Source organism: Oryctolagus cuniculus, chromosome 1 (genome assembly GCF_051225735.1).
Source record: "Oryctolagus cuniculus isolate XC-2025 breed Fujian yellow rabbit chromosome 1, ASM5122573v1, whole genome shotgun sequence".
NCBI classification, from domain to species: Eukaryota; Metazoa; Chordata; class Mammalia; order Lagomorpha; family Leporidae; genus Oryctolagus; species Oryctolagus cuniculus.
Window position 1 is genome coordinate 216217064 of NC_142867.1, and position 27626 is coordinate 216244689.

The following is a 27626-nucleotide window of genomic DNA, read 5'->3' on the forward strand; positions in this document are numbered from 1 at the left end:
GGAGCTTCTGCTGGGTCTCCCACGTGGGTGCAGAGGCCCCAGGGCTTCAGCCATCTTCCACTGCTTCCCCAGGCCATAGCAGAGAGCTGGACAGGAAGTGGAGCAGCTGGGACTCAAACCAGCTCCCTTATGGGATGCCAGCTCTGCAGGCCGGGCTTTAACCCACTGTACCACAGTATTGGCCCCCGTCTTCACATTCTAATATTTTAGTGTTGCTGTATTCCTTCTGGGAGTCATTGTCTTCCTTGTTCACGTTTCTTGTGTTTATTTTTAGGCATTTGTGGTAACACTTGTAGGTTTTCTCCTGTGATAGCTTTTATTTTTGTAATATGCCTCTGTGGCTTAATGAAGTGTCCACTCCTTTGGTGGATATCCAGAGGCTTATTCTTCTGATCCAGCTCCTTGTGAATGTGCCAGGGAGCTCCCTATTGGGCTTGAGGATGGGGCAAGAGTCCAGGGTGTCATCCAAGTTGGGCATGGTAGATCTCCTCTATTGTCAGCAGTGGGCAGGGTATGATCATATTAGCTGGTATGATCACAGCCTCACTTCATCTTTGCCAAGGTGATCAGTGCCTGGAGTTAGCCCATAGTGGTTACACACCCCACCATCCAGGCACATGAACCGCACAAAGGAACTGCACGGTCTTTGTTGTGAGCATGGATCCCTCTGCAATGACCCATCCCATGCACTCAGGGAACTCTGAGCCTCCAAAGCTAGAAACACAGCTGCCCAGGGACCCAGCTACATCCCATGCCTATCATGCAATCACGAGCTACCAGTCTCCTCTCACCTTGCTTCTAGAAAATGGCGTGTCCTCCAGCCCCTGGCTCTAGGAGTCACCAGTGGTGTCCCCACTCACTGCTGCGTATTTGGACTGCTCACGCTGCTCTGTGCATCTCTCTTTTTACTGTACAATTTCCACTGCAGACTTCTCTCCAGCTCTCCCCTGGTAATGCTTTTCTTCTGTTATCTTCCCGGGATCAAAATCGGCACAGCTTTTCTCTATTCAGTCATCTTGGATTCCCTGTAATCAGCTTTTTAAAACCTCTTAATAGGGCTGGGTGATGGGTGTGGTGATTAAGATACTGCTTGGGATGCCACATCTCATATCGGAATACCCTGGGAAGCAGTGATGTTGGCTCAAGTAATTGAATCCCTGCCACCCACATGGGAAAACTGGATTGATTTCCTAGTTCCTGGCTTGGGCCTGACCAAAAACTAATTTTTATGGGCATTTGGGGAGTGAGCCAGTACAGGGAAGATTTCTCTCTTTCTTGGTCTTAAAAAAAAAAAAACCTTAATATTTATTTTTCTTCTCAATATAACATATTAGCATATGTTAATAATAGTCATTTTTAGTTGAAGATTTATTTATTTATTTGAAAGAGTTACATGGGAGGTTGAGAGAGAGAGAAAGATCTTCCATCCTCTGGTTCACTCCCCAGATGACTGCAATGGCTAGGGCTGGGCCAGGCCAAAGCCGTGAATCAGAATCTTCATCCAGGTCTTCCACATGGGTGGCAGTGGCCAAAGCACTTGGGCCATTTTCTGTTGTTTTTCCGAGGCCATTAGCAGGGAGCTGGATTGGAAGTGGAGCAGCTGGGACTCACACCAGCACCCATATGACATGCCAGTGTTGCAGATGGTAACTTTGCCTGTTACACTATATAACACCAGTCCCTAATGATAGTTTTTTTTTTTTAAAGATTGTATTTATTTAAAAGAGTTACAGAGAGATGTAGAGCCAGAGAGAGAGAGAGAGGTATCTTCCACCTACTGGTTCATTCCCCAAATGGCTGCAATGGCCAGAGCTATGTTGCCTGAAGCCAGGAGCTTCAGAAGCTTCTTCCGGATCTCCCATGTGGTTACAGGGGCCCAAAGACTTGGGTCATCTTCTGCCGCTTTCGCAGGCCATAGCAGAGAGCTGGATCAGAAGTGGAGCAGCCAGGCCGGCGCCGCGGCTCACTAGGCTAATCCTCCGCCTGCGGTGCCGGTACCCCAGGTTCTAGTCCTGGTTGGGGCACCGGATTCTGTCCCGGTTGCTTCTCTTCCAGTCCAGCTCTCTGCTGTGGCCCAGGAAGGCAGTGGAGGATGGCCCAAGTGCTTGGGCCCTGCACCTGCATGGAAGACAAGGAGGAAGCACCTGGCTCCTGGCTTCGGATCGGCACAGCGCGCCAGCCGTAGCAACTATTTGGGGAGTGAATTAACGTAAGGAAGACCTTTCTCTCTCTCTTTCTCTCACTGTCTAACTCTGCCTGCCAAAAAAAAAAAAAAAAAAAAAAAAAGGAGCAGCCAGGACTCGAACCAGCGCCCATATGGTTATGCTGGTGCTGTAGGCCAGGGCTTTAACCCACTGCGCCACAGTGCCAGACCCCTAATGATAGTTTTTAAAAACTAGATAGATGGAAATTGTTTCAGGTTCCTGCTATCATATAGCAAACAAGTCATTGTAGGTCACTTCCTGTCTAGTGGAGGGAAGCTCAACTCTATATCGGCACATCCCAACTTTGATGTCTATCTCCAGTACCTGAGATCCTCCTCAAATGCAGGATCTGATCCAGAAGTTCTGGACTGGGGTCTAACATTCTGCATTTCTGGCAGGTGGTGAAGGTAATCAGTCCATGGATCTCATTTCTTTTGATTTTCTCAGAAATTGCTGTTAATTGTCCCCCAACCTTGTTCATCCTGTAGCCTCCTTTCCAGGGGTATTTTAATGTTCTCAAATCTATTCTAGCTTTAAAATAGAATATAATAACAATAACAAACCATATATCATATCTTTTTTCTTGCTTTCAGAGCCACATTCATTTTTATCTGCAATTCACTCTCACAAACACATGCCTCTCTGATATGGCTTTTCTACATGACACATGATTTGCTTTCACCAAGATCCTGGATGAGTTCCAGGTCACCAGTGACATTTGTCATTTCTACTGTGACCACTCTACAGCATTTGATGCAGTTGACCCCTCTTTCTTTCTGGCTTCCTTGACAGTAGCTGTCCTCTGCCTGTGATCATGCCTCATCAGTCTCTCTGCTGGGCACTCCTCCTCTATCCTCTGCCTAAACAGTGTTCTTTAGGTTGCCATCCTAGCACTCCACATGCTGCAGAGTCTGTAGGAAATTCTCACCATTCATACGGCTTCAGTGAACATAGGAATGGGAAAATTATTCAGTCTGTATTTTTAGTTTATAGGCTTCTTTGGACATTTTTAATTGGCTGTCACAAAAATGTCTCAATCTGAAAATGTCTCAAACTCACCATTTCCAATACCTGCTTTTGCCATCATCCATTAAATCTGTTCTTCAATAGTCCCTCTTAGTTAAAAAAATAGATACACATATGTCTAATTTACTGTGCCTCAAACTAGTAAATCTTTCCTATGCACCCTCCCCACATTTTTCCTCTTCAGACTCAGTCGTCTGGTCGTGGTGTTCTGCTTTGAAATGACCTCTCAGACATGCCCACCTATTTATTCAGTTGGTATAAAGGCATCTAACATTTTAGATGTACCCATGTTTATAAAAATATGGAACCCTCAAATCATGTTTTTCTTATTTTATTATTGCTATTTTATACTTTAGAGATAAACTAAAGGAGGGACAATAGTGAGAAAAAATGTGGTGTTTTTTTAAGCATTTAAAACATAATTGCATTTGGGTGCTGGGTTCTAGTCCCAGTTGCTCCTCTTCCAGTCCAGCTCTCTGCTGTGGCCCGGGGTGGGCAGTGGAGGATGGCCCAAGTGCTTGAGCATGGAAGTGCACCCGCATGGAAGACCAGGAGGAAGCACCTGCACAGTGCTTTGGATCTGCACAGCGCCAGCCGTGGTGGCCATTTGGGGAGTGAACCAACAGAAGGAAGACCTTTCTCTCTGTCTCTCTCTCTCACTGTCTGTAACTCTACCTGTCAAAAACAAAACAAAACAAAACAAAAAACAACAAAACAAAACAAAAAATTACATAATTGCAGGGGCCAGCACTGTGGTGCAGTAGGTGAAAGCCCTGGCCTGAAGCACCGGCATCCCATATGGGCGCCAGTTCAAGTGCTGGCTGCTCTGCTTCCGATCCAGCTTTCTTCTGTGGCCAGGGAAAGCAGTGGAAGATGGCCCGGGTCTTTGGGCCCCTGCACCCACATGGGAGACCTGGAAGAAGCTCCTGGCTCCTGGCTTTGGATCGGCACAGCTCTGGCCGTTGCGGCCATCTGGGGAGTGAACCAGCGGATGGAAGACCTCTCTCTCTCTCTCTCTGTCTCTACCTCTCTCTGTAATTCTGTTTTTCAAATAAATAAAATAAATCTTTAAAAAAAATTACAGACTGAAACCCTAAGTATGAAACCCTAAGTATGTTTACATGTCATTAAGATACAACTCTTGGAACAACTTTAAATAGATTATAATAGAGTTTGTAATCTGTAGTGGGGTACCTTGTAGTGTTCCCTTAGTGAAATATGTAGGCTTGAGCCAGTTTATTTTGTTTTGTATCTTAAATTATCTGATTACATCATCGAAAGAGGGAAGAGGTGTGTAGAACAGGTTAATCTGGTTACGTTTCTTTGACTTGGATTAATATTTGTGATAAAATATTAAAATGCATTTATTTATGAATATATATGATTTAAGAACATTTCCATTATGCATGAATTTCAACTTTACAAATGAGAGTTCAGCTTCATGTACTTTCTCCATCCCTTCTGCCATACTCCTGATCCAGGCATGTACCTTCAGCCCCCGAATGCTCCAGCACCATCCTCGCTACTCTTACAGTTCTGGTCCTTCTCCTGTGTATTATGTACAGCAAGTGGGGTGTTGTATTTATACACAGACTTTATCACTCCATTCTCCTTCCATGGCACATGCAACAGGATGAGGTCAGGATGTCCTCTCCAGGGCTCACTGCTCCCTGTACTGAGAATCCCCTCGTGCTCGGCCCGTGCCACTCTCTGCTCTCTTTCTGCCTTCCTATCATATTGCACTGTTTTCAGTTCTTCACACATGCTACACTCTTGATTCTGTTGGTTTTTTATTTTTTGCATATCCTGTTCCCATTGTCTTTAATATTTTCCCTCTTTGCTGTTTAGCTAATTCTTACTTAACTTCCAAGTCTTGGCTTCAACTCACTGGACTTTCCTGACCCTATATCTGGGTTTAATTTTCTTATCATGGTAAAGTATATGTAACATAAAAAATTTTATATTTTAATTAATGCTGAGTATACAGGTCAGTAGGATTAAATGCATTCACAGTGCTGTGCAATCTCATTGCACCATTTCCACAACTCATCACCATCCATCTCCAGAACTTTCTTAGCATCCCAGAGATTCTGTACCTGTTATACACCCCATTCACCTCTGCCTTCTGCCCCACCCCAGTCACCAGTGTTCTACTTGACTTTCTTTTTTGTGAAAAGAACCATGTTTTTCCTGTACATTGAAGAGTTTTCAGGACCTTGTAGAGTACCTGGAATATAATAAATGCTTAATAAATATTGGCTGGGTTTGATTGATAGAAGTCTGAGGATTTTAACACAGGAAATAGCATTTTGTATGATTACTCTAATTCCAGTAATGTTTTTAAAAGATTATTTATTTATTTGAAAGTCAGAGTTACACTGAGAGAAGGAAAGACAGAGAGGTCTTCCATCTGCTGGTTCACTCCCCAATTGGCCTCAATGGCTGGAGCTGGGCCTATCTGAAGCCAGGAGCCAGGAACAACTTCTTCCAGGTCTCCTATGCAGGTGCAGGGGTCCAAAGACTTGGGCCATCTTCTACTGCTTTCCCAGACCATAGAAGAGGGCTGAATCAGAAGTGGCGCAGATGGGACTCAAACCTGCGCCCATATAGGGTGCCGGCGCTGCAAGTGGTGGCTTTACCCACTACACCATAGCACCAGCCCCAAATTCCAGTAATTTTTAAGTTGAAGAAGATTAGAGAGGGGCCAGTGCTATAGCATAGTAGGTTAAGCCTCCAACTGCGGTGCTAGCATCTTGGTACTGGTTCTAGTCCTGGCTGCTCCTCTTCCCACCCAGCTTTGTGCAATGGCCTGGGAAAGCAGTGGAGGATGGCCCAAATGCTTGGACTCCTGCACCCGTGTGGGAAACCTGGAAGAAGTTCCTGGCTCCTGGCTTTGGATCAGCCCAGCTCCAGCCATTGTTGCCATTTGGGGAGCGAACCAGTGGATGGAAGACCTTTCTTTCTGTCTCTCTCTCTCTTTCTCTCTCTCTCTCTCTCTCTGTGACTCTCCCTCTCAAATAAATAAAATCTTTAAAAAAGAAAGAAAAGAAGAATAGAGATTCTTGGGCATTTATTTCTATATATATTTCTCTGTATACAGGTGAAGATGGTGGCACATGGTTTCTTGATCTGAAAAACAAGAGCGGGAATGTTGGATATGGAGAGCCCTCTGATCGAGCAGATGTGGTCATGAGTATGTCTACTGATGATTTTGTAAAAATGTTTTCAGGTGAGTTTTCAATTTTATTAACTTATCTATTGTTCAGGGAAAATTTAGTTCTGACTTTTTATGTTATTCTTTACTAAATAATCAAGATTCATAAGTGTTTTAGTGAAATCTTGGAAGATATTTGTATGGAAGATCATATAATTTTTTTATTTACTTATTTTTTGAAAGGCAGAAAGACAGCATAGTTTGGGTTGGGAATAAATGAGTTGCCCCTACTTTTTATGCCCTTTCATTCTTACTGTTATCCCATCTGGTCTCCTTTGAATGGTCACAATTTAGACCTTATAGCCTAAGAATCCTCTTTTAAAAAGCCATAGATGGAGCTGACATGTGGTGTCATGGATTAAGCCACTGCCTGCAGCTCCAGCATCCTATACGGGTGCCGATTCAAGTCTTGGCTTCTCCACTTCTGATCCAGTTCCCTGCTAATGCACCTGAGAAAGCAGCAGAAGATGACCCAAGTGTTTGGACTTCTGCTGGCCATATAGGATACCCACTTTTTTTTTTTTAAGATTTATTTTATTGATTTGAAAGGCAGAGTTAGGAGGAGAGACAGAGGGAGAGATAGATGTTCCATTTGCTGGTTCACTCCCCAAATGGCCACAATGGCCGGGGCTGGGCCAGACCAAAGCCAGGAACCTAGAGCCTCCTCCAGTTTCACCAAGTGGGCACAGGGATCCAAGCATTTGGGCCGTCTTCCACTGCTTTCCCAGGTTCATTAGCAAGGAGCTGGATTGAAAGTGGAGCAGCCAGGTCTCAAACCATCACCCATATGGGATGCCGGCATTGTGGCAAAGGCTTAACCTGCTAAGTAACAACACTGGCCCCCCAAAATTATTTTTTAACCCATATTGTTGAGGTATAATTTACATACCATAAAATCCACCCACGGTTTTTGGTAAATGCACAGTTGTATGGCCCTCTCTACAATCCTGTGTGGGAACATTTGTATCACCCCTAAACTTCACTCCTGTCGCTTGGCAGTTGATCCCTGTTTCCAGCCCCTCCACTCCGAGCCTGCTAAGCATTACTTTTCTATCTCTACAGATTTACCGTTTCTTAACAGTTCATATAGATGGAATCAAACAGTATTTAGTCTTTTGCATTTGGTTTCTTTCACTTAACATAAAGCTTTTGAGATTTACCCAGGGAAGTTTATGGTGTATTCGCAGTTCTGTGCCTTTTAATTGCCGAGGAGAGTTCCAGTGTGTCTGTATCATGCTGACCAGCTGACGGACTTTCGAATTGTTTCAGGTTTTTGGCTACTATGAATATGGTTGCTCTGAACATCCTTGTACCTGTATTTGTGTGGATGTATGTTTCTGTTTCTCATGGGGGGAGTCCCAAGAGTGAGATTGCTGGGTCATATGGGAAATTGATGTTTAACTTTTACTCTGCTTCAGTGGCTGCATCATGTTTATAGTCCCATCAGCCATGAATCAAGACTCTGGTTTCACCAACACTTATTATTGTTGTTTTTATTATAGCATTCTAATGGATTGTAGTGGTATGTCATTTTTTTTTCCTTTTTAAAGATTTGTTTATTTATTTGAAAGTCAGAGTTACACACAGAGAGGAGAGATAGAGGGGGAGAGAGAGGGAGAGAAGTCTTCCATCTGCTGTTTTACTCCCCAACTGGCCACAACAGCCGGAACTGCAGTGACCCGAAGCCAGGAGCCAGGAGCTTCTTCTGGGTCTCCCACTCAGGTGCAGGGGCCCCAGCACTTGGGTCATCTTCCACTGTCCTCCTAGTCCACAGCAGAGAGCCTGTTTGGAGGTGGAGTAGCCAGGACATGAACTGGCGCCCACATGGGTTGCTGGCACTGCAGGCTGCAGCCCTACCTGCTACACCACAGTGCCGGCCCCTGTCATATGGTTTTAATTTGCATTTCTTTAACAACTAAAGATGTGCAACATTTTCCATGTGTTTCTTAGCTATTATATTTGGTGAACTGTTCAAAGCTTTTACTTATTTTAAATTGAGTTTCCTTTTTATTTTTGAATTTGAGATTCTATAAACTCTAGATGCATGTTCTTGATCAAATATGTGATTTGCAAATATTTTCTCCCAGTCTGTGCTTGTCTTTTCATTTTCTTAAAAGTATCTTTTGTATGCTAATTTTTAATAAAGTCTGATCTCATTTTTTCCTATTATAGTTCATGCTTTTCCCCCTAAGTATTGCATTCTTATTTATGCTATTGTGAATGGAATTATTATCTTGATCTTATTGACAAATTGCTGCTAATATACATAAATATAATTTTTGTGTATTGATTTTGTATCCTACAAAGTAACCAATAAAGCTATTTAGTGTTAGGATATTTTTCTGGGAATATTTTAAATTACTAAGTCATCTTGTTATATGTCAGTAGCTTTTATTTTTTGAACAGATTTATTGAGACATAATTCACATATCATGGAATTCCTCCATTTAAGATGTATAATTCAGGGGCTGGTGTTGTGGCATTACAGGTAAAGGTGTTGCCTGCAACTCTGGCATTCCATATGGGTGATGGTTCATATCATAACTGCTCCACATCCGATCCAGCTCCCTGTTAATAGCCTAGGAAATGGGTGGAAGATGGCCCAAGTGTTTGGGCCCCTGAACCCATGTGGGAGACCCAAATGAAGTTCCTGGCCTCTGGCTTTGACCTGGCTCAGCCCTCGCTATTGTGCCCATCTGGATAGTAAACCAGCAGATAGAAGTGCCTCTCTCTCTCTCTCTCTCTCTCTCTCTCACTCTCACTCTCACTCTCACTCCCACTCTCCCCCTCCCTCCCACTCTCTCTCTCCCTGTAACTCTGACTTTCAAATAAATAAATAATTTTCTTTTTTTTTAACAAAAGTATATATGGGCCAGTGTCATGGCATAGTGGGTTAAGCCACCGCCTGTGATGCTGTCATCCCATATGGGTGCTGGTTCAAAACCTGGCTGCTCCACTTGTGATTTAGCTCCCTGCTAATGTGCCTGGGAAAGCAGTGGAAGATGGCCCAAGTCCTTGGGCCCCTGAACCCGCGTGGGAGACCTGGTGGAAGATCCTGGCTCCTGGCTTTGGATTGGCACAGTTCTGGCCGTTGCAGCCAACTGGGGAGTGAAACAGTGGATGTAAGACCTCTCTTTCTCTCTGCCTCTCCTCTTTCTGTGTAACTCTTTCACATAAACATAAATATTTTTAAAAAAAGAAAAAAGAAAAATCAGGAATAGGGAAAACTAGAGGGACAGAAAGATGATTAGCAGTTGCTGACAGCTGGAGGTGGAGAAACAGAGGGAGACAGGGGTGATGACTAATGGATGTGAGAGATCTTTCTGAGGTGATGAAAATGTTCTAGGGGCAGGCATTGTGGCACAGCAGGTTGTGCACCACATGGGATGACAGCATCCCCATCAGAGTGCCTGGTTTGAGTCTTGGCTACTCCTCTTCCAACCTAGTTTCCTGCTAATGCGTCGTGGGAGGCAGCAGATGATGCTTTCCCAGATGATACTGCTTTCCCAGGCCACAGCAGAGAGCTGGATGGGAAGTAGAGCAGCCGGGACTGGAACCAGCGCGTCAGGCCAGGGCGTTAACCCACTGCGCCACAGCGCCGGCCCCTCCCTATTCCTGATTTTCATATGAACACAATCATGTAATAGATGTGTGATCTTTCATGACTGAGAGATTTATTTATTTATTATTTGAAAGAGTTACAGAGAGAAGGAGAGACAGAGAGAGAAGAGAAAGATTCCATCTGCTGGTTCACTCCTCCTATGGCTGCAATGGCCAGGGCTGGGTCAGGAGCTTCTTCTGGTTCTCCCACGTGGGTGACAGGGGCCCAAGCACTTGGGGGCTTCCTCCAGTGCTTTCCCAGGTGCATCAGCAGGGATCTGGATTGGAAGTGGAACAGCTAGGACTCAAACCACTGCCCATATGGGATGCTGGCGTTGTAGGCAGAGACTTTACCCGCTATGCCACAATGCTGACCCCTCTACTTAGAATACTTTAAAGATATTTAATCAGGGCTGGTGCTGTGGTGTACCAGGTAAAGCCACCGCCTGCAGTGCCGGCATCCCATATGGGCACCGGTTTGAGTCTCGGCTGTTCCACTTCCGATCCAGCTCTCTGCTATGGCCTGGGAAAGCAGTAGAGGATGGCCCGATTCCTTGGGCCCCTGCACCCACGTGGGAGACCTGGAGGAAGCTCCTGGCTCCTGGCTTCGGATTATCGCAACTCCGGCCATTGCGGCCAATTGGGGAGTGAACCAGGGGATGGAAGACTTCTCTCTCTCTCTCTCTCTCTCTCTCTCTCTCTCTATCTGCCTCTCCTCCCTCTGTGTAACTCTGACTTTAAAATAAATAAATAAATCTTAAAAAAAAAAAAAAGGTACTTAATGTCTCTATATATAGAGAGAGACACACTTTTTCTAGAAAGAGCCTGTGCATAGCATGGGAGCAGGAGGAGAGGGTGGACTATGCGCAGACACATAGATGTTTTCTAGGAGATATGAGCCACATATAAATGGGCACAATATAAGAAAATTATAAATGAGAGTCAGACATACCTGGTTTTGCATTGTAGAACTGTCATACGTAAGCTGTGTGACCTTGGGCAAGTCAGAATCCTTTGTGAGCCTGCTTTCCTTATAAATTCCACTGTGCTGGATTCTGTACTGACTGGAGGAGTAACAGACAACAAGTTCTGGAGTGGGCATTCGGGCTAGACGGTGGGACACCTACCTATTAAAGAGTTACATTGAAGAAGCAGATGGAAGCTTTGTCTCTTTCTTTGCCTCTCAGATAAATTAAACAAACAAAAACCAAAGTTCCCTTTCTCTGTGGAGCTAATAAATATTATATTATATGTTATTAGCTATAATTCCATTTTAATGCTCACGCTTTTTATAGTCTGTCATGTCTTTGGTTAAATTAATGATAACACACATTTTTGTTTTCAGACATTATAATTTAAAAAAAAAATAAAAGATGTATTTATTTGAAAATCAGGCCAGCACCATGGCTCTCTAGGCTAATCCTCCGCCTGAGGCGCCGGCACCCTGGGTTCTAGTCCCGGTTGGGGAGCCGGTTCTGTCCCAGTTGCTCCTCTTCCAGTCCAGCTCTCTGCTGTGGCCCAGGAGTGCAGTGGAGGATGGCCCAGGTCCTTGGGCCCTGTACCCGCGTAGGAGACCTGGAGGAAGCACCTGGCTCCTGGCTTTGGATCGGTGCAGCGCCGGCCGTAGCGGCCACTTGGGGGGTGAACCAACGGAAAAGGGAAGACCTTTCTCTCTCTCTCTCTCTCTCTCTCTCTCTCTCTCTCTGTCTAAGTCTGCCTGTCAAAAAAATAAAAAAAGAAAAAATCAGAGAGATTTACACAGAGAGAGAAGGAGAGGCAGAGAAAGAGAGGTCCTCCATCCATTGGTTCACTCTCCAATTGGCCGCAACGGCCAGAGCTGTGCTGATCAGGATCCAGGAGCTTCCTTCGTGTCTTCCCACATGGGTGCAAGGGCCCAAAGACTTGGGGCCATCTTCCACTGCCCTCTAAGGTCATAGCAGAGAGCTGGATTGGAAGAGGAGCAGCCAGGACTTGAACCTGCGCCCATATGGGATGCCAGCATTGTAGGTGGCAGCCTCACTCACTATGCCACAGAACCTGCCCCAGACATTATACTTTAAAAGAATTATTTATATGAAATGTAGATAGAGATCTCCCATCTGTTGGTTTACTCTACAAATCCATTTGGTTTATATAGCAGCCAGGGCTGGGCCAGGCTAAAACCAGGAGCAAGAACTCAATCCTGGTCTCCCATATGGGAGGCAGGAACCCAATTATTTGAGCCATCACCTGCCACCTCTCAGGGTGTTCACTAGCAGGAAGCTAGAATCAGGAACAGAGCCAGGACTTAAACCACGGCAGGCATCCATTATGGGATGCAGGCAGTCCCCAGGGTAGCTTAATTAATTGCTGCACCAAATGTGCTCTACTTTTTTTTTTTTTTTTTTTTTGGACAGGCAGAATGGACAGTGAGAGACAGACAGAGAGAAAGGTCTTCCTTTTACCGTTGGTTCACCTCCAAATGGCCGCTGCAGCCTGCGCACCATGCTGATCTAAAGGCAGGAGCCAGGTGCTTCTCCTGGTCTCCCATGCGGGTGCAGGGCCCAAGCACTTGGGCCATCCTCCGCGCACTCCTGGGCCACAGCAGAGAGCTGGCCTGGAAGAGGGGCAACCGGGACAGAATCCGGCACCCCGACCAGGACTAAAACCTGGGGTGCCGGCGCCACAGGCAGAGAATTAGCCTATTGAGCCTCGGCGTCGGCTGACACTATACTGTTAATAACTGTTTCTTTAGGATATTTTTGCTTTTATGAAATGTGATTTCTTACATTTAAACGTGAAATGTTATGTTTAATGAACTATAATAGATTGGAAAATTATCTAAAAGAGATCTGCTTACCAGTTCATTTGAGGGCCATGTATCCTTTAGCATACCATAACTAGTATAAATGTTGTACCTTCAGCTTTTTGCTATGTTTTTTGCTGATTTTTGTTTTTTACATTATCCCTCATTTTACAGGATATTGTTGGCATCTAAGTTTAGGAATTGAGATTCCCTAGACACTGATACAAAATGCTGTAATAGAAATTTCTGTGCTTCTGAGGTTTACAGAATTCAAGGAGATTCTTTTTTATGATGCTTATTCTTGAAGCAGTCTATCCCTTAGGGCACTAATGGTTGCTTTTCCCTCTCTCATTTTCTCGTTTTAGGGAAACTAAAACCAACAATGGCATTTATGTCAGGAAAATTGAAGATTAAAGGAAACATGGCACTAGCGATCAAATTGGAGAAACTAATGAATCAGATGAATTCCAGACTGTGAAAGAAAAGACAAAAAAAGTCCAAGAGATCAACAGTTAAACCCCAGTGCTTGTTTTCTTCCCTCTTGTGTTATCAGGCTATGCATGTTTGTTCTGGAAAAAATAGAATTTCTGTATCTATAAGACTTGAAATTGTAATTAAAACAGCTAGCTAATCAAACATAAGCTTCATGAGTGGAATTCTAGGACATTCTATGTTTTGTATTTCAAGGGTTTTGCCCTCTGAGCAACCACTGTCATCTTTCAGGAAAAGTACATATTATGAGCAACCAGTCAGGGTCAAGCACTAAAATTAGGTCTTTTCAAAGCTTCTTCTCATGTAAAATGAAGTTGGTCTGTTTTAACATTTTTAGCCTTGATTGTATATTAATGGAAATTTTAATGGTGTTGGATTTTTATATACTTATTTTAAAGGAAAAATAGGTGCTTTCTACAGACATTATGTAATAAACTACTTAATAAATACTACTTGCAAAGACTAAAGAAACAGTTTTTTATTCTGTTAACAAGCTTTCCAGGTGTAGTTACCTATGGGAAAATATTACTGTAATTCAACTAATCATAATATTATCCCATTTTAAAGTATATAGAAAAAATCTAAAATGAAATAATTTTCTCCCCAGAGCATTAAGTCAGAGTGTTTTGAAATAACATTAGAGGGGCTGGCGTTGTGGCATACAGGTTAAGCCTCTGTCTGCAGCGCCAGCATTCCATATTGGCGCTGGTTCAAGTCCTGGCTGCTCCACTTCCAACCCAGATCCCTGCTGATGCACCCGGGAAAGCAGCTGAGGATGGCCCAAGTGCTTGGGTCCCTGCACCCATGTGAGAATCCTAGAAGAAGCTCCTGGCTTCTATCTTCAGCTTGGCTCAGCCCCAGCAGTTAATTTGGGAAATTAACTAGCAGATGGAAGATTCTCTGTCTCCCCCTCCTTCTCTCTAACTCAACATTCAAAAAAAAACAAAACCACTTCTTAAGAAGATTAGAGTAGAATTGTTGCTGTGTGATGAATTGTGTGTTAGGCCATCACAAAACACACCAAACACCAGAGTAAGGGAAAAGGTTTATTGAGGAAAACCCAGCAGACGGGAGGGAAGGGGCCAGGAGGGAAAAAAGAGAGGAGAGTATAAGAGAGAGACAGAGACAGAAAGGAGAGGAGCTAGCGAGGAGAGGAGAGAGAAGAGAAATGAGAGGGGGAGAGCAGAGCAGATGAGGAGCCAAGAGAGCCATGTGTTCAGGAACAGGTCCTTTTAAAACTCTGCTGGAGGGCGGGCAGGGAAGCAGGAGCAGCGAATCCCATTAGGATGGGGATGGAGCTTAAGAACCGCTGTTAGGCCATGTGGCCACCTGGCTTCCAGCAGTGGCTGCGGGGGGGGGGGGGTGGCTAGGGCCTAGGAGGTAAATCAGGGTGTAGATGTGTAGATCGCGCCATAGATAAAACCGCCATTTTCCTAACATTGTGTACCCTGCAACTCATGGGTGGAAGTTCTAAAGCTTAGTGCCTCAGAATGTGACTGTATTTGGAGATGTGATTAAAGAGATGTGTATGTTGAAATGCTGCCATCTAATTCAATCTAGTTGTTTTTTTTTTTTTTTAAGATTTTATTTATTTTATTTGAGAGTTAGAGTTACAGGCCGGCGCTGCAGCTCACTAGGCTAATCCTCTGCCTGCGGTGCCGGCACCCCAGGTTCTAGTCCCGGTCGGGGCACCAGATTCTGTCCCGGTTGCTCCTCTTCCAGTCCAGCTCTCTGCTGTGGCCCAGGAGTGCAGTGGAGGATGGCCCAAGTGCGCATGGGAGACCAGGAGAAGCACCTGGCTCCTGGCTTCGGATCAGCCTGCTCCGGCTGCAGCGGCCATTTGGGGGTGAACCAGCGGAAAAAGAAGACTTTTCTCTCTGTCTCACTGTCCACTCTGCCTGTCCAAAAAAAAAAAAAAAAAAAATAGAGTTACAGACAGTGAGAGACAGAAAGAAAGGTCTTCCTTCCCTTGGTTCACTCCCCAGATGGCCACAACGGCCGGAGCTGCGCCGATCCGAAGCCAGGAGCCAGGAGCTTTAACGTACTGTCACGGCGCCACCCCTCAATCTAGTATTCTTATAAAAAGAAGCAGTGTAGACATAAGATGAACACTTGGTGGCAGGGAGGTGGTGGTGGTGGACGTATAACCTAGTGGTTAAGCACCCCACCTCCCCATCCCTCATCGGAGTGCCTCAGTTCTCCTGGCTCTGGCACCATACTGCAGCTTCCTGCCAGTGTGGACCCTGGGAAGCAGCTATGAGGACTCAAGTTATTGGATTCTTATCACCCATGTGGGAGACCTGGATTGAGTTCCTGGCTCTTGGCGTCAGTCCTGGGCCTAGCTGGACACTGCAGGCATTTAGAAGTCAATCAGTGGATGGGAGCTCCGTCTTTCTCTGCTTCCCAAATAAGCAGTAGCACTGGGGATACGTGCACAGAGGAGAGACCAGGTAAGAACATAGCAAGAAGGCAACCATCTGTAAGACAAGGAGGCAGCCTCAGAAGAAATAAAAGTTCTGATACCTTGATCTTGAACTTCTGATCTGTAACTGGGAGAAAATAAACGTCTGTCGTTTAGGCTTCCCAGTCTGTATTTTGTTATGGCAACCCTAGCAAAGTAATGCAATACTTGGTGGGTGGGAGGACTGAACCTTATTTAAGTTCTTACCTTTAGTTGTTACCAGTTAAAAAAGCTTGCTCGGTGCAGTTCTTGCACTTCTCATTTTACACGCTCTAAGATTACTGTGCTATTAAGCAATTTAGCTAATTCTTACATTTCTCAGAATCATAGTATTAGGAGCATTTAATTTGCATTTTACAAAGGAGGAAACAGGATCAGCGATCAGGAATGACTAACACAAAGGCAAAATTAGCAAACCCTATCCAAGAGAAGCTGTCAATGGGACTTGATGATCTAAATTCCATGAAGCCCAGGGAGGCTGACTTTGAGGGGCAGCCCTTACCCCTCCCTGGGCAGTTCCCCGTCCTGGCTACGTAAGGATCCTGGCCAGATATGGCCCACAAGCTCCTTTTCTACTGAAGTTTTCTAAAAACTTTTTCTCTGAATTTTCCGAGTGGTCTTGTTAAAGTCTATGGGAGGCCATTGTTTTGGATTGACCTCCAAAAGAGCTTACAGAGAGGCCAGTTTTTGAAAACACAGGAGATGCAGGCAATCAATCAGTCATCCTGAGCTGGCCTGATAAGGAAACCCCCACAGCTCTGATCCATTCAGGGACAGTAATCTGATGTAACCTGATATTAACCAGTCTGCTTCATGCACTCTGGTGTTTTATTGTTCCTGCCAAAGCTCCTTACACAAGCTGTCTGCCACATCTGACGGGACTGTCTCTCTTGTAGACTGGATGTTGCCTACTTCCTGGATCACTATCAAAAGCCAACTGGATTTTTAAAATTCAATTTGGTTGAAATTTTGTTCTTTAAAAGATTTGAGAAAAGAAAAATTGAGTGGAAGAAATGTTGGGTTCTGTTCACTAAAACATGAAGCTGCCATTTTTTCAAGTTTTATTTCTTTATTTGAGAGATTAACAGAGGACAAGAGAGAGTAAGTGTGCCTGAGAGTGAGCTCCCATCCAACAGTGACCCTCGCCTCTTGGCTGTTTGCCCCATTATTGCTCTAAAGTGATTGTTAGATTGGTCATTGTAATCTCTGCCTGCCAGCTTTTAACATTTTTCCAAAGAGATACTTTTTGTATTTTAAATCAACTTTGCCTATCCCAAGGTTGAGATTTTTCTCTGAAAAGCTTTTTTATTTTAGCTTTTATGTTTAGATCTATGATCCACCTCAAGTTAATTTTTTAATATGGTATAATATTAGGGTAAGGGTGCATTTTATTCCATATGACTGAAAAGTCCATTTACTCCCCCTTTGGATTTCTCTCATACATATATGGCTGGGTCTATTTATGGTTCATTAAATTATGTGACATGTTATACAATACTACCTTGTCTCGATTAGTGCAGTGTTTTTGAAACTAGATCTTCTGTCTCCCAGCTTTGTTCTTTTTTGTATTATTTTGGCTATTCTATGTCTTTTGTACAAGGGTACTTCGAAAAGTTCTTGGAAAATGGAATTAAGAAGTAAGTTTGTTTTGGTGCAAAAATTTTTGAAAGTGTATCTTAAGAGCCCTCAGAAAGTTCATGGAAAATTCATATTACGAAAAACTGGCTGGCGCCGCGGCTCAATAGGCTAATCTTCCACCTAGCGGCGCCAGCACACTGGGTTCTAGTCCCGGTCGGGGCGCCGGATTCTTTCCCTGTCGGGGCGCTGGATTCTTTCCTGGTTGCCCCTCTTCCAGGCCAGCTCTCTGCTGTGGCCTGGGAAGGCAGTGGAGGATGGCCCAAGTCCTTGGGCCCTGCATCCCATGGGAGACCAGGAGAAGCACCTGGCTCCTGCCTTTGGATCAGTGCGGTGCGCCGGCCGCAGTGTGCCAGCCGTGGTGGCCATTGGAGGGTGAACCAATGGCAAAAGGAAGAAAGGAAGACCTTTCTGTCTCTCTCTCTCTCACTATCCACTCTGTCAAAAAAAAAAAAAAAAAAACAACACCACACACACACACAAAAACAAACAAACAAAAACTATGCATTGGCTGGCGCTGCAGCTTACTTGGCTAATCCTCCACCTGCGGCGCCAGCACCCTGGGATCTAGTCCAGTTGGGGTGCCAGATTCTGTCCGGTTGCTCCTCTTCCAGTCCAGCTCTCTGCTGAGGCCTGGGAAGGCAGTGGAGGATGGCCAGGTGCTTGGGCCTTGCACCCGCATGGGAGACCAGGAGGAAGCACCTGGCCCCTGGCTTCGGATTGGTGCAGCGCGCCTGCTGTAGCGGCCATTTGGGGCATGAACCAATGTAAGGAAGACCTTTCTCTCTCTCTCTCTTTCTCTCTCTCTCTCACTGTCTGTAACTCTACCTGTAAAAATAAAAAAATAAAAAACTATGCATGGATTTCAAAATATTTTTTGCACCAAAATAAACTACTTTTAATTCCATTTTTCCATGACTTGTTTGAAGTCTCTTCATATTTCTGTATAAATTATATTATAATTTTGTTAACATCAAAAATTCTGTTGGTATTTGATTTTGGTAGAGTTAAATCTACATACCAATTTTGGAAGAATGATTATTTTTTTTAAATTTTAATTCATTTCCATCTGTTTAAAAAGCAGAGGGAGGGGAGAAAGGGAGGGAAAAGTGAGAGGCAGTGAGACAGAGAGAATCTTTCATCTTCTCCTTCACTTCCCAAGTGCCTGCAACAAAATAGCCAGGGCTCATGGAGGTTGAAAACGGAAGCTAGGAATTCAGTCCATGGCTCCCACATGGGTGGCAGGGATCCAAGTAAAGTCATCACCTGCTGCTTCCCAGGGTACACATTAGCAGGAAGCTGGATTTGGATGTGAGGCCAGGACTTGCACTTGAGCCAGGTACTCGGATCTGAGATGTGTGCATCCCAGGTGATGCCTTTTACTGCTAGGCCAAATGCTGCCCCACATAATAATATCCTTTTAATTGATGAATATAGTGTGTCTGTTTTTAGTTCTTTGGTTTTGCTTAGCCATGTTTTATGGGTTTCAGTGTATAGTTCTAGTGTGGATTTTGTTTAATTTATCCTTAATCTTATTATTGATGGTATTTTAAATATTTTTTAAAATTCTAATTTTTGATTGTTTGCTAACATACAGAAATAAAATTGAATTTTTTTAAAGATTCATTTATTTATTTGAAAGAGTTACACAAAGAGAGGAGGAGAAGCAGAGAGAGAGAGAGAGAGAGAGAGAGAGAGAGAGGTCTTCCATCTGCTGGTTCACTCCCAACTGGCCGCAGTGGCTGGAGCTATGCCAATCCAAAGCCAGGAGCCAGGAGCTTCCTCCAGGTCTTCTCATGCGGGTGCAGGGGCCCAAGGACCTAGGCCATCTTCTACTGCTTTTCCAGGCCATAGCAGAGAGTTGGATCGGAAGTGGAGCAGCTGGGACTTGAACTGCTGCCCATATGGGATGCCAGCACTGCAGGCAGCAGCTTTACCTACTAGGCCACAGTGCCAGCCCAACATTCACCAATGTATTTGTGCACCTAACTTTGTAATATGACAAGAAATTGAATTAAAGGCACATATAAAATTCAATTGTATTGGGGCCAGTGCTGTGGCATAGTGGGTAAAGCTGCCACCTGCAGTGCTGGCATCTCATATGGGCACCAGTTCTAGTCCCAGCTGTTCCACTTCTGATCCAGCTCTCTGCTATGGCCTGGGAATGCAGTGAGAGATGGCTCAAGTGCTTGGACCCCTGCACCTGCATGTGAGACCTGGAGGGAGCGCCTGGCTCCTGGCTTCGGATTGGTGCAGTTCCAGCCATTGCAGCCATTTTGGGGGAGTGAACCAGCAGATGGAAGACTTCTCTCTCTCTGCTTCTGCTTTTCTAAAACTCTTGCTTTCAAATAAATAAATCTTAAAAAAAAATCATAGTCTTGTTCCAGTCTTAGGTTGAAAATATTCCACTTTTTCCCTCAAGTATGATTTTGGTTGTAATTTTTACTGTAGATTTACATTATCAGGCTGATTATTATACCTTGTTTTCTGAGAGATTTTTGAAAGTTTTTATTTACTCAGTAGAGAGATAAGCAGAGTAAGAGAGGGTGAGAATAAGTGTGTGTGAGAGCTCCCATCCACCAGTTCACCTCTGAATGTCTGTAGGCTAAAGCTGGGAACCATGAACTCCATCCCAGTTTCCTGCATGGGTGCCAGGAACCCAATCACTGGAGCTACTACCACCAGTGTCTGTATTAACTGGAAGGTAGAGTCAGGCGCCAGAAGATGCAGGCATTGAACTCAGGCACTCCGGGGTGGGATGTGGGCATCCGGAACAGCAGCCTGATGGTTAGGCCAAATGTCTGCTCCTGCTGAGAGTTTTAAATCAGACATCATTGTTGAGCTTGGGCAAATGCTATTCCTACATTTTACTGAGATGATCGATTTTTAGTTTCTGTGTTCTGTTAATATGAAAAATTTAAATGACATTTTTCCAATTGGATTTTTTTGTTGTCTTCAGCCCATGATTGTTAATCTCTTCAAATTATTTAAATAGAGACACACATCCTAAATAGCTATATATAGTCAACCTAACAGTATATAATTATTGGGATGCTATGGCCTGAATGTGTCTGCTTCTCCAATTCAAAGTTCAGTTTTCTGAATAGGGTTGCCCTGTTTTTCCAGCATCATTTGTTGAAAAACAGCAGACTTTAAGGGAATCTAATAGAACTTTAGAATTGAAAAATATATAATACAGTGAAATTTTTCTATAATATGGCAAGTACAGGGTTCCACTATTGGAAGGTTACTGGAAAATACTGTGCAGTCACAAAATGCACAAAAGTAAAGATAGAGAAACTAAAAGTGTATAGAGTTGACTGTATTTACCTGAGAAAATACCAGTGGTCACAATTGACTCCTAGCTACTCTGTCTCTAGGAGAGAAGCATTTTAATTCTCCATACTGTGAGAACAGGAGCTGGACAGGGGCTGGGATCCAGTATCAAGTGACACTACATCTGAAATAGAATAGAGTGTCTTAGAGCATTCTTTCCTAATTCTCTGACATGTCCAATCTGCTGTAAAATCTATCTGTTAGATTCTTAATTTTACTTATTAACAGTTGTTGGTTCTAGGAATTCTATTTCATACTTTCTTTTCCTAACAGTTTTTCTTTTACAACCACACACCATATTTTGAAAAAAGATTTATTTCTTTATTTGTTTATTGAAAGGCAGAGTTACAGAGAGGCAGAGAGAGAGGTCTTCACCTGCTAGCTCACTCCCCAAGTGGCTGCAATGGCTGGAGGTGGGCAGATCCGAAGCCAGGAGCCCCTTCCTGTCTCCCACGCGGGGGAGGGGCCCAACGACTTGGGCCATCCTCCACTGTTTTCCCAGGCCACAGCAGAGAGTTGGATCAGAAGTGGAGCAGCCGGGACCCAAACCGGTGCCCAAAGGGGATGCTGGCACTGCAGGTAGCAGCAGCTTTACCCACTACACCACAGTGCCAGCTCCTAAACAGCTTTTTTTATTCAGCTTAGACCAAGAAGAATGTTTAACTGGCAGAAGATGTTAGAAATACCAACCAGAACCAGCTCTTGAGATAGAGAGGGGTCGATGCAGGAGACCATACAGAAGAGAACACAGCACATACGGCGGTGAACGTCACCTGCCTGGGTTTGGGGTGGCCCTGGATCCTTTCCCTCTGGCTTAGAAGTTAGCCTTTTTGGGCCTGGCATTGTTGTGGTGCAGTGGATTCAGTGGACCCTAATGCCGGCATCCCATCTGGGCGCCTTTTCAACTGCTGCTCCACTTCCAATGCAGCTCCCTGCTAATGCACCTGGGAAAGCAGCGGGAGATGGCCCAAGTGCTTAGGCTCCTGCACCCATGCGGGAGACCTGGAAGAAGCTCCTGGCTCCTGGCTTTGGCTTTGCCCAGCCCTGGCTGTTGAGGACATTTGGAGAGTGAACTAGTAAGATCTCTCTGTCTCTCCCTCCCTCTAACTCTGCCTTTAATTAAATAAATAAATAAACAAATCTTAAAAAAAAATGTTGGCCTCTATACCTACTTCCGCAATGCTCTTCTCTCCCTACCCCAGGAGAGTCATGGCTGAGGTTTCCATCGCAGGTGGGGTGAGGTCAAAACATGGGTACCCCATATGGCTAATCAGATAATCTCTCATGTTATTTACTACCATTTTCTTTGCTCCAGAGATGCTTGGTGCTGCACCAGAGAGTTAGAGCCTGAACTCTGGAGCCAAAGTGCCCGGGATGATGTATCTGGGCTCTTTCCCGTACTAAGAGATCTTCAGCAGATTGCTTAATTTCTCTGTGCCTCAGCTCCCTTAGCCATACATGGCAATGCTAATAGCATCCACTTCATAGAATCCTTAGGGTTTAATTAATGAATACTCGCTGAGCACTGAGGGCAAGCCCCAGACACAGAGTACGCGCTATCCAAGTGTTTGTTAGATAAATAAAGGCGGAGGATGGCGGCTGGGGTGGCGCATGTCCAGCCTCCCCTCTGTTGTGTGCCCGATGTACAGGAGCCCTAGTCTTAGCTGGCGAGTTCCAGGCGTTATTAAGCAGCCCGCTATCTCGGGGGAAACGAGAGTGCGTGTGTCGCAGTCGATGTTAGGTTAGGCACCTGCACAGGGCAGCGATGACCGTGCGTTGTATGTAGCGTGTAGGCAGGTGTTCTCGCACGTCCCTGGGTACAGAGGTGCACACCGTACCCTGTGTGATAACAGGTGTCGGCGCCCGAAGGGAGAAGACTCTGCTCCTTGCGTCCAGGAGGGGCTCCGCAAGGCAGCAGGGACCGTGGGCCCGGGGCGTGCGGGAGGAGCGGGAGCTGCACACCTCGGAACGCAGCGGGGATCGTGGGCTCCACACCTGTCCGTGCAGCGGGGATAAATCTCGTGCGCGCCGAGCGCGAGTGGCCCCGCAGCTCCGGCGCCAGCCAGCCGGGGCGCGCGTTGGCGCGGCGGGAGGGTCGGTCCGCAGCTCCTCCGGGCAGCGGCGACGGCGAGCTCGGTGCGTGTCGTAGGAGGTGTCGTTACACACTTCCTGTGGGTCCCGCCGACCACGGCGCGCTTCCGGTGCCGGCTGGAGCCCGGGGTCCGAGCCCCCGCCCCGCTCGCCGGCCCCGCCCGCGCCCCGCCCCCCGCCCCCCGCGCTCCGAGCCGGGCGCGCGGAGCCCGGGGCGCACGGAGCGGCGCGCGCCGGTCGGCCGAGCCAGGCTGGCGCCCCCGCCCCCCGGCCCGCGCCGCCGCCCGCCGTCCGCCCGCCGGGCGCCTTCCCTGCTCCGCCGGTCCGCGGTGCCCGGCCCTCCGGCCGCTCTCTTGCCGCCCGCCCCCCGCTCCGTCCCGCCCCGTCCAGCGCGCGCTGCCCGGCTCCCGCAGCCCCCCCCGCCCCCCACCGCGGCGCCCGCGTTCCTATGGACAGACGCACAGACACCTGCAGGTGGGTGAGAGCCCGCGCGCGCGGGGTGGCGACGGCCGCTTTGTGTGGGGGGCGGCCGCGCCGTGACCCGGCTGAACCCTCCTTTTGTCTCCGCTTGCGGGCGGAGGGGGATCGCGGCGGGCTGGGGGCCGTGAGGGGGCGACGACCCTCGGCGGCCGCGCGGGCTCGGGAGCGGGGAGCGGCGGCTGTGAGGTGGCCCCCGCTCCTCCGGCCGGCCCGCCGCCCCGCGTCCCCGGTGGCCGCGCTGAGGGTCTGGCTCGCCCGCCGCGGCTCGGGGGGTCTGCTGGAGGTGGGCAGGAGGGCGGGAAGGAGGAAGAAAAGAGCCGCCCGCCCTAGTTTCCAAGTCTTGCGGTGGCGGAGAGACCGAGAGGCGGTGCGGGGCTGCGTCCGCCGGGGCGGGAGGCAGCCCGAGGTGCGTGTGGGGCGGGTGTGCAGGAACGTGCATCGCGCCGCTCAGTATTTATTGTTTCTAACGGAGGAGGGCTTTCTCCGGCCCGAGGCTCTTCCGCCCCCCAGCCCCTTCTGAGGCTGCGCGCAGTGGTTGGTGTTTGTTATCAAATAGATCAAGCGATGCAGTCCCCGGGGTAGAGGGAGGTTGGGCTGACCAACGGCGCATCAGAATCCAAGAGGGGTTTTGGTGTTCTGGTAGCTTCCTGTCTTATTTATTTATTTTTTTGTAAAGTTAAGTAGGGACATAGAGGGAGGAAAAAATGAACGTGGCTGTGGTTTTTACAATTGCATGTGTATATTTTGAAGTTTTGGGGTAAAGTTTCGGGTTTTTGCAGAGTCGTGAGGATTAGCACGGCAGAATCTTCTGCCTGTTAGATAAACAGTTCACAAGCGGCTCAGGTACTGACAGCTTCCATGGTGCAGGCTGTGTTGGAGCGCAAGAAACACTGATTTAGCTGTTCCCTTCTTGCTACAACCTTGCTTTCTGCCAGTTTAAGATCCGAGGTCTTTCAGGAACATAGGAAACATCCGCGTTAGGACTGCGGGTGCGTGGTCCCCGGCGGGCTCCCTCTGTTTATGTGTTGCCTGTGTGTAAGCCAGCGGTTGAGTTGTCTGTGCTGGGTGGTGTTTTCTTGGAAAGTGTTGTAGGGTGACAGGTTTCATTGCTCTTATTTGATTAGCTAGCTAAGTTTTCTTACAGTTGCTATGTATTTGTATCTATTCAAATAATAAATGAAGCTGAGAAAGCACCCAGATTTTTACAGATCAGTTTTACAGATTCAGAATTTCTGATGCAGGTACATAGGGTGATCGCTTTGTATTAATCTCAGTCGGCTGCTCACTTCTGGAAACACTTGTTTTCTTTTTGCTTCTTGCCCACTGTGTGAGCGTCTATATTGACAAACTTAAGTCTGATGGTTACCAGATTTCTTTTTTAAAGTAAATTTAGGGGCACTCAGACAATTCTAACTGGATGTACAGCTGAATGTAGAAAGTGGAGACTTTTTTTTTAATTCTCATTTAAATTTGAAGAAAAACCTTGATGATGGGAAAAAAACAAGAGTTAATTTAATTCCCATCAAACAAGAATAGCAATATGTAATTCAGTGCACTTTTATTTAGGCAAATTGATTTTTGTCATTATAAAAAGTTTAATAAGCTTAAAATAGTGTTTTTTTTTTTCTAGGAGGAAAAAATCTGAGAATCTTGCCTTTTTGTAGTAACAGATTAATATCATTGCATGCCTACTTTTATTTAAAAGGTTTATTTTATTTGCTTGAAAGGCAGAGTTAGGGAGAGAGAGAGAGGGAGAGACAGAGAGAGAGGTCTTCCATCGACTGGTTCACTCCCCAAATAGCCCTGGAGCTGATCCAGGATGAATCCAGGAGACAGGAGCTTCTTCTAGGTCTCCCACGTGGGTAACAGGGGCCCACACACTTGGGTCATCATCTACTGCTTTTCCCAGGTGCATTAGCAGGGAGCTGGATTGAAAGTGGAGCAGCTGGGACTCGAACTGGAGCCTGTATGGGATGCCAGAGCTGCTGCCACGGCCCTACATGCCTAATTTTATAAATGTTTAGAGTTTGCTTTTATGCACATTTTCCTGGAGGATGGTGCATCTAACAATGATCTCTCCAACCCCTTTGAGTTGATCAAATTTTATTAGTTCCTGCTATGACTTCTGATCCACATTAGGTAAATGACCTTAAACTGCCCAAAGGCCCACAGAGCTTAGTGTGTGGCTCTAAAAAGGTAGCCCCTTTGACCAGTGTTCCTCTGCCTGAGAGGTATTGACGGTTGCTCAGGCTTTGTCGTGAGTGGTCAAAGGGAGTTCTAGACCTCTGTGAGAATTCCAGCTCTTAGATACACATATTCTTCATCAGCTTTTGGAATTAAAAATGATGAAGCAACAAATTGAATAGCCTGTTTATGCATTTGCAAGGCTGTCAGTGATAGTGATAAGATTTTACAAAGAGTCACTGTGTAAACTAAACATTAACAGAGCGTGGCCTGTGTTGAGAATGGCTTTGGCAAAGTTGTACTTAACAGTTTTCTTGGATCATCAGTGCAGTGTCTTTGTGTGAGCTGGCTAAGAGATAACTCCTACTGTTTCTTTTCATTCTCTTTTTGACTCATGTAGATATTACTTTTTTGCTTCTTGTGTAATTAACAGTAATATCTTAGTGTAACCAGAAACATTCCAGAAATCCTTAAGTATTTTCAATTAATGTCCTTTTTGGTAAGCTGTTCAAGAAAGCTTATAAATTATTTTTCATGTTTGAAAATGTTTTCTGCTGCTTTTATATTATAACAAATGCTGCTTCTATAAAATTTGAATTTGTATAAAATTGGATTTTTAAATGCAGCTGTTTACCAATTTTATTTTTTCATATGACACTACGCTGTCCACAGTTAAACTTGATAGACATTAAGTCTACAGACTTACTAGCACTTTCCTGTTTATTAGTGCAATATCATTAGTGGAAATTTAAAATGGCCACTTTGTATTAACTGGAACCTTCAAATGACTGGTATTAGCATAAGTAATAATCAAACAGAAAGCTGAAGATTAGCAGTTTCACTCTCTAGTACAGCTCTGTGACTTTCCCTGCCGTTCTTTGTAGCCTGGTGGGGAAGCTGGCCTGACTGGGAGGGATGTGGACAATAACCTCTCATTCCAGCCTTTATCATCCTGCCTTGTTTAAGAGCAGCACGAACCCATGCGGCTCACCAAAAATGCAGAATTCGTTCTTGGATTAATATTCTGGTACCAGATGTATGAGGCTGGCTCTGAAGAAGCTTTTTCTCTTAAATACTGTCAAAAATAGAGAAGCTGAAGATTGGAGAGAAGCCATTTATTTTGAACAGTTTATTTTATGACAGTTTGTGTTTGTAAAGAAACCTGCTCGTAATATTGACTTAAGAGATCTACACAGTTGTCCATAGAAGCCCCATGGGTTTCTTTTTCTCCTTTAGAAAACTTTCCATAGAGCTTAACTCTTAGGTGATACTTCTTGACTTGGCTGCTGATTAGTGGATTTATGGACTTTATTTACCAGCGTGATTGGAGAATTCTTTTGCTCCACTGAATTGCACTCTGCCTGTGCTCTGGTTCGTTTCCTAGGTAACAAATGCACTGCATAGATTCCATAATGAGGACTGTGGTTGGCTACTTACTGTGTAAATTTTGCTGTTTGGTAAAGCTTAGTTTCAAATTCAAATAAAGGTCAAGAAACTAAAAGTAGTGAAACTGTACATTTTTGAATTTTATTTTGTATCCAGTGCCAACAAAGTGTAACATGCTTTTCTGGAGAAAGGCAAATTGTACAGCAGCATTCAAGTTTGTTTTGCAAAGTCTTATGCTTAATCAGTTGGAGAATTTTTCACTCTTTTGTACTGATAATGCTAATGACTCTAGTGACAAAGAGGATATTTCCGAAACATGTGATCGCACTTGCAAGTAATATGGGAAGCAAAGGTCTGTGGTCTAGGATATCTGATATTTTTATACCAGAAGGAAAGTATATATGAGTATGTCCCAAAAGAAAAATTATACAACTTCATGTGAAATATAACTTTTGACTACTTTTTTTTTTGACAGGCAGAGTGGACAGTGAGAGAGACAGAGAGAAAGGTCTTCCTTTTGCCGTTGGTTCACCCTCCAGTGGCCACTGCGGCCTGCGCACCGCGCTGATCCGATGGCAGGAGCCAGGTGCTTCTCCTGGTCTCCCATGGGGTGCAGGGCCCAAGGACTTGGGCCATCCTCCACTGCACTCCCAGGCCACAGCAGAGAGCTGGACTGGAAGAGGGGCAACCGGGACAGAATCTGCCGCCCCGACTAGGACTAGAACCCTGTGT

At 45.5% G+C, this 27626-nt stretch overlaps 2 protein-coding genes across 5 annotated transcripts in view; both read left to right on the forward strand.

The window, feature by feature from the left end:
• Positions 1 to 13792, forward strand: part of HSDL2 (hydroxysteroid dehydrogenase like 2) — an 83856-nt gene extending 70064 nt beyond the window's left edge. For all 3 annotated transcript variants that reach the window (XM_008249545.5, XM_089301649.1, XM_089301650.1), the window contains 2 exons: positions 6331 to 6459; positions 13195 to 13792. In XM_008249545.5, the coding sequence (XP_008247767.1) occupies positions 6331 to 6459; positions 13195 to 13307 (242 nt within the window). In that variant the 3' untranslated portion in view covers positions 13308 to 13792. The remainder of the gene's footprint in view (positions 1 to 6330; positions 6460 to 13194) is intronic.
• Positions 13793 to 23030: 9238 nt separating this feature from the next.
• Positions 23031 to 27626, forward strand: part of KIAA1958 (KIAA1958 ortholog) — a 178727-nt gene continuing 174131 nt past the window's right edge. Inside the window, exon 1 of one of the 2 annotated variants that reach the window (XM_051843064.3) lies at positions 23031 to 23318. The gene's annotated coding sequence lies outside the window, so the exon portion shown is untranslated. The remainder of the gene's footprint in view (positions 23319 to 27626) is intronic. The other variant, XM_070055647.2, reaches the window with a different exon arrangement.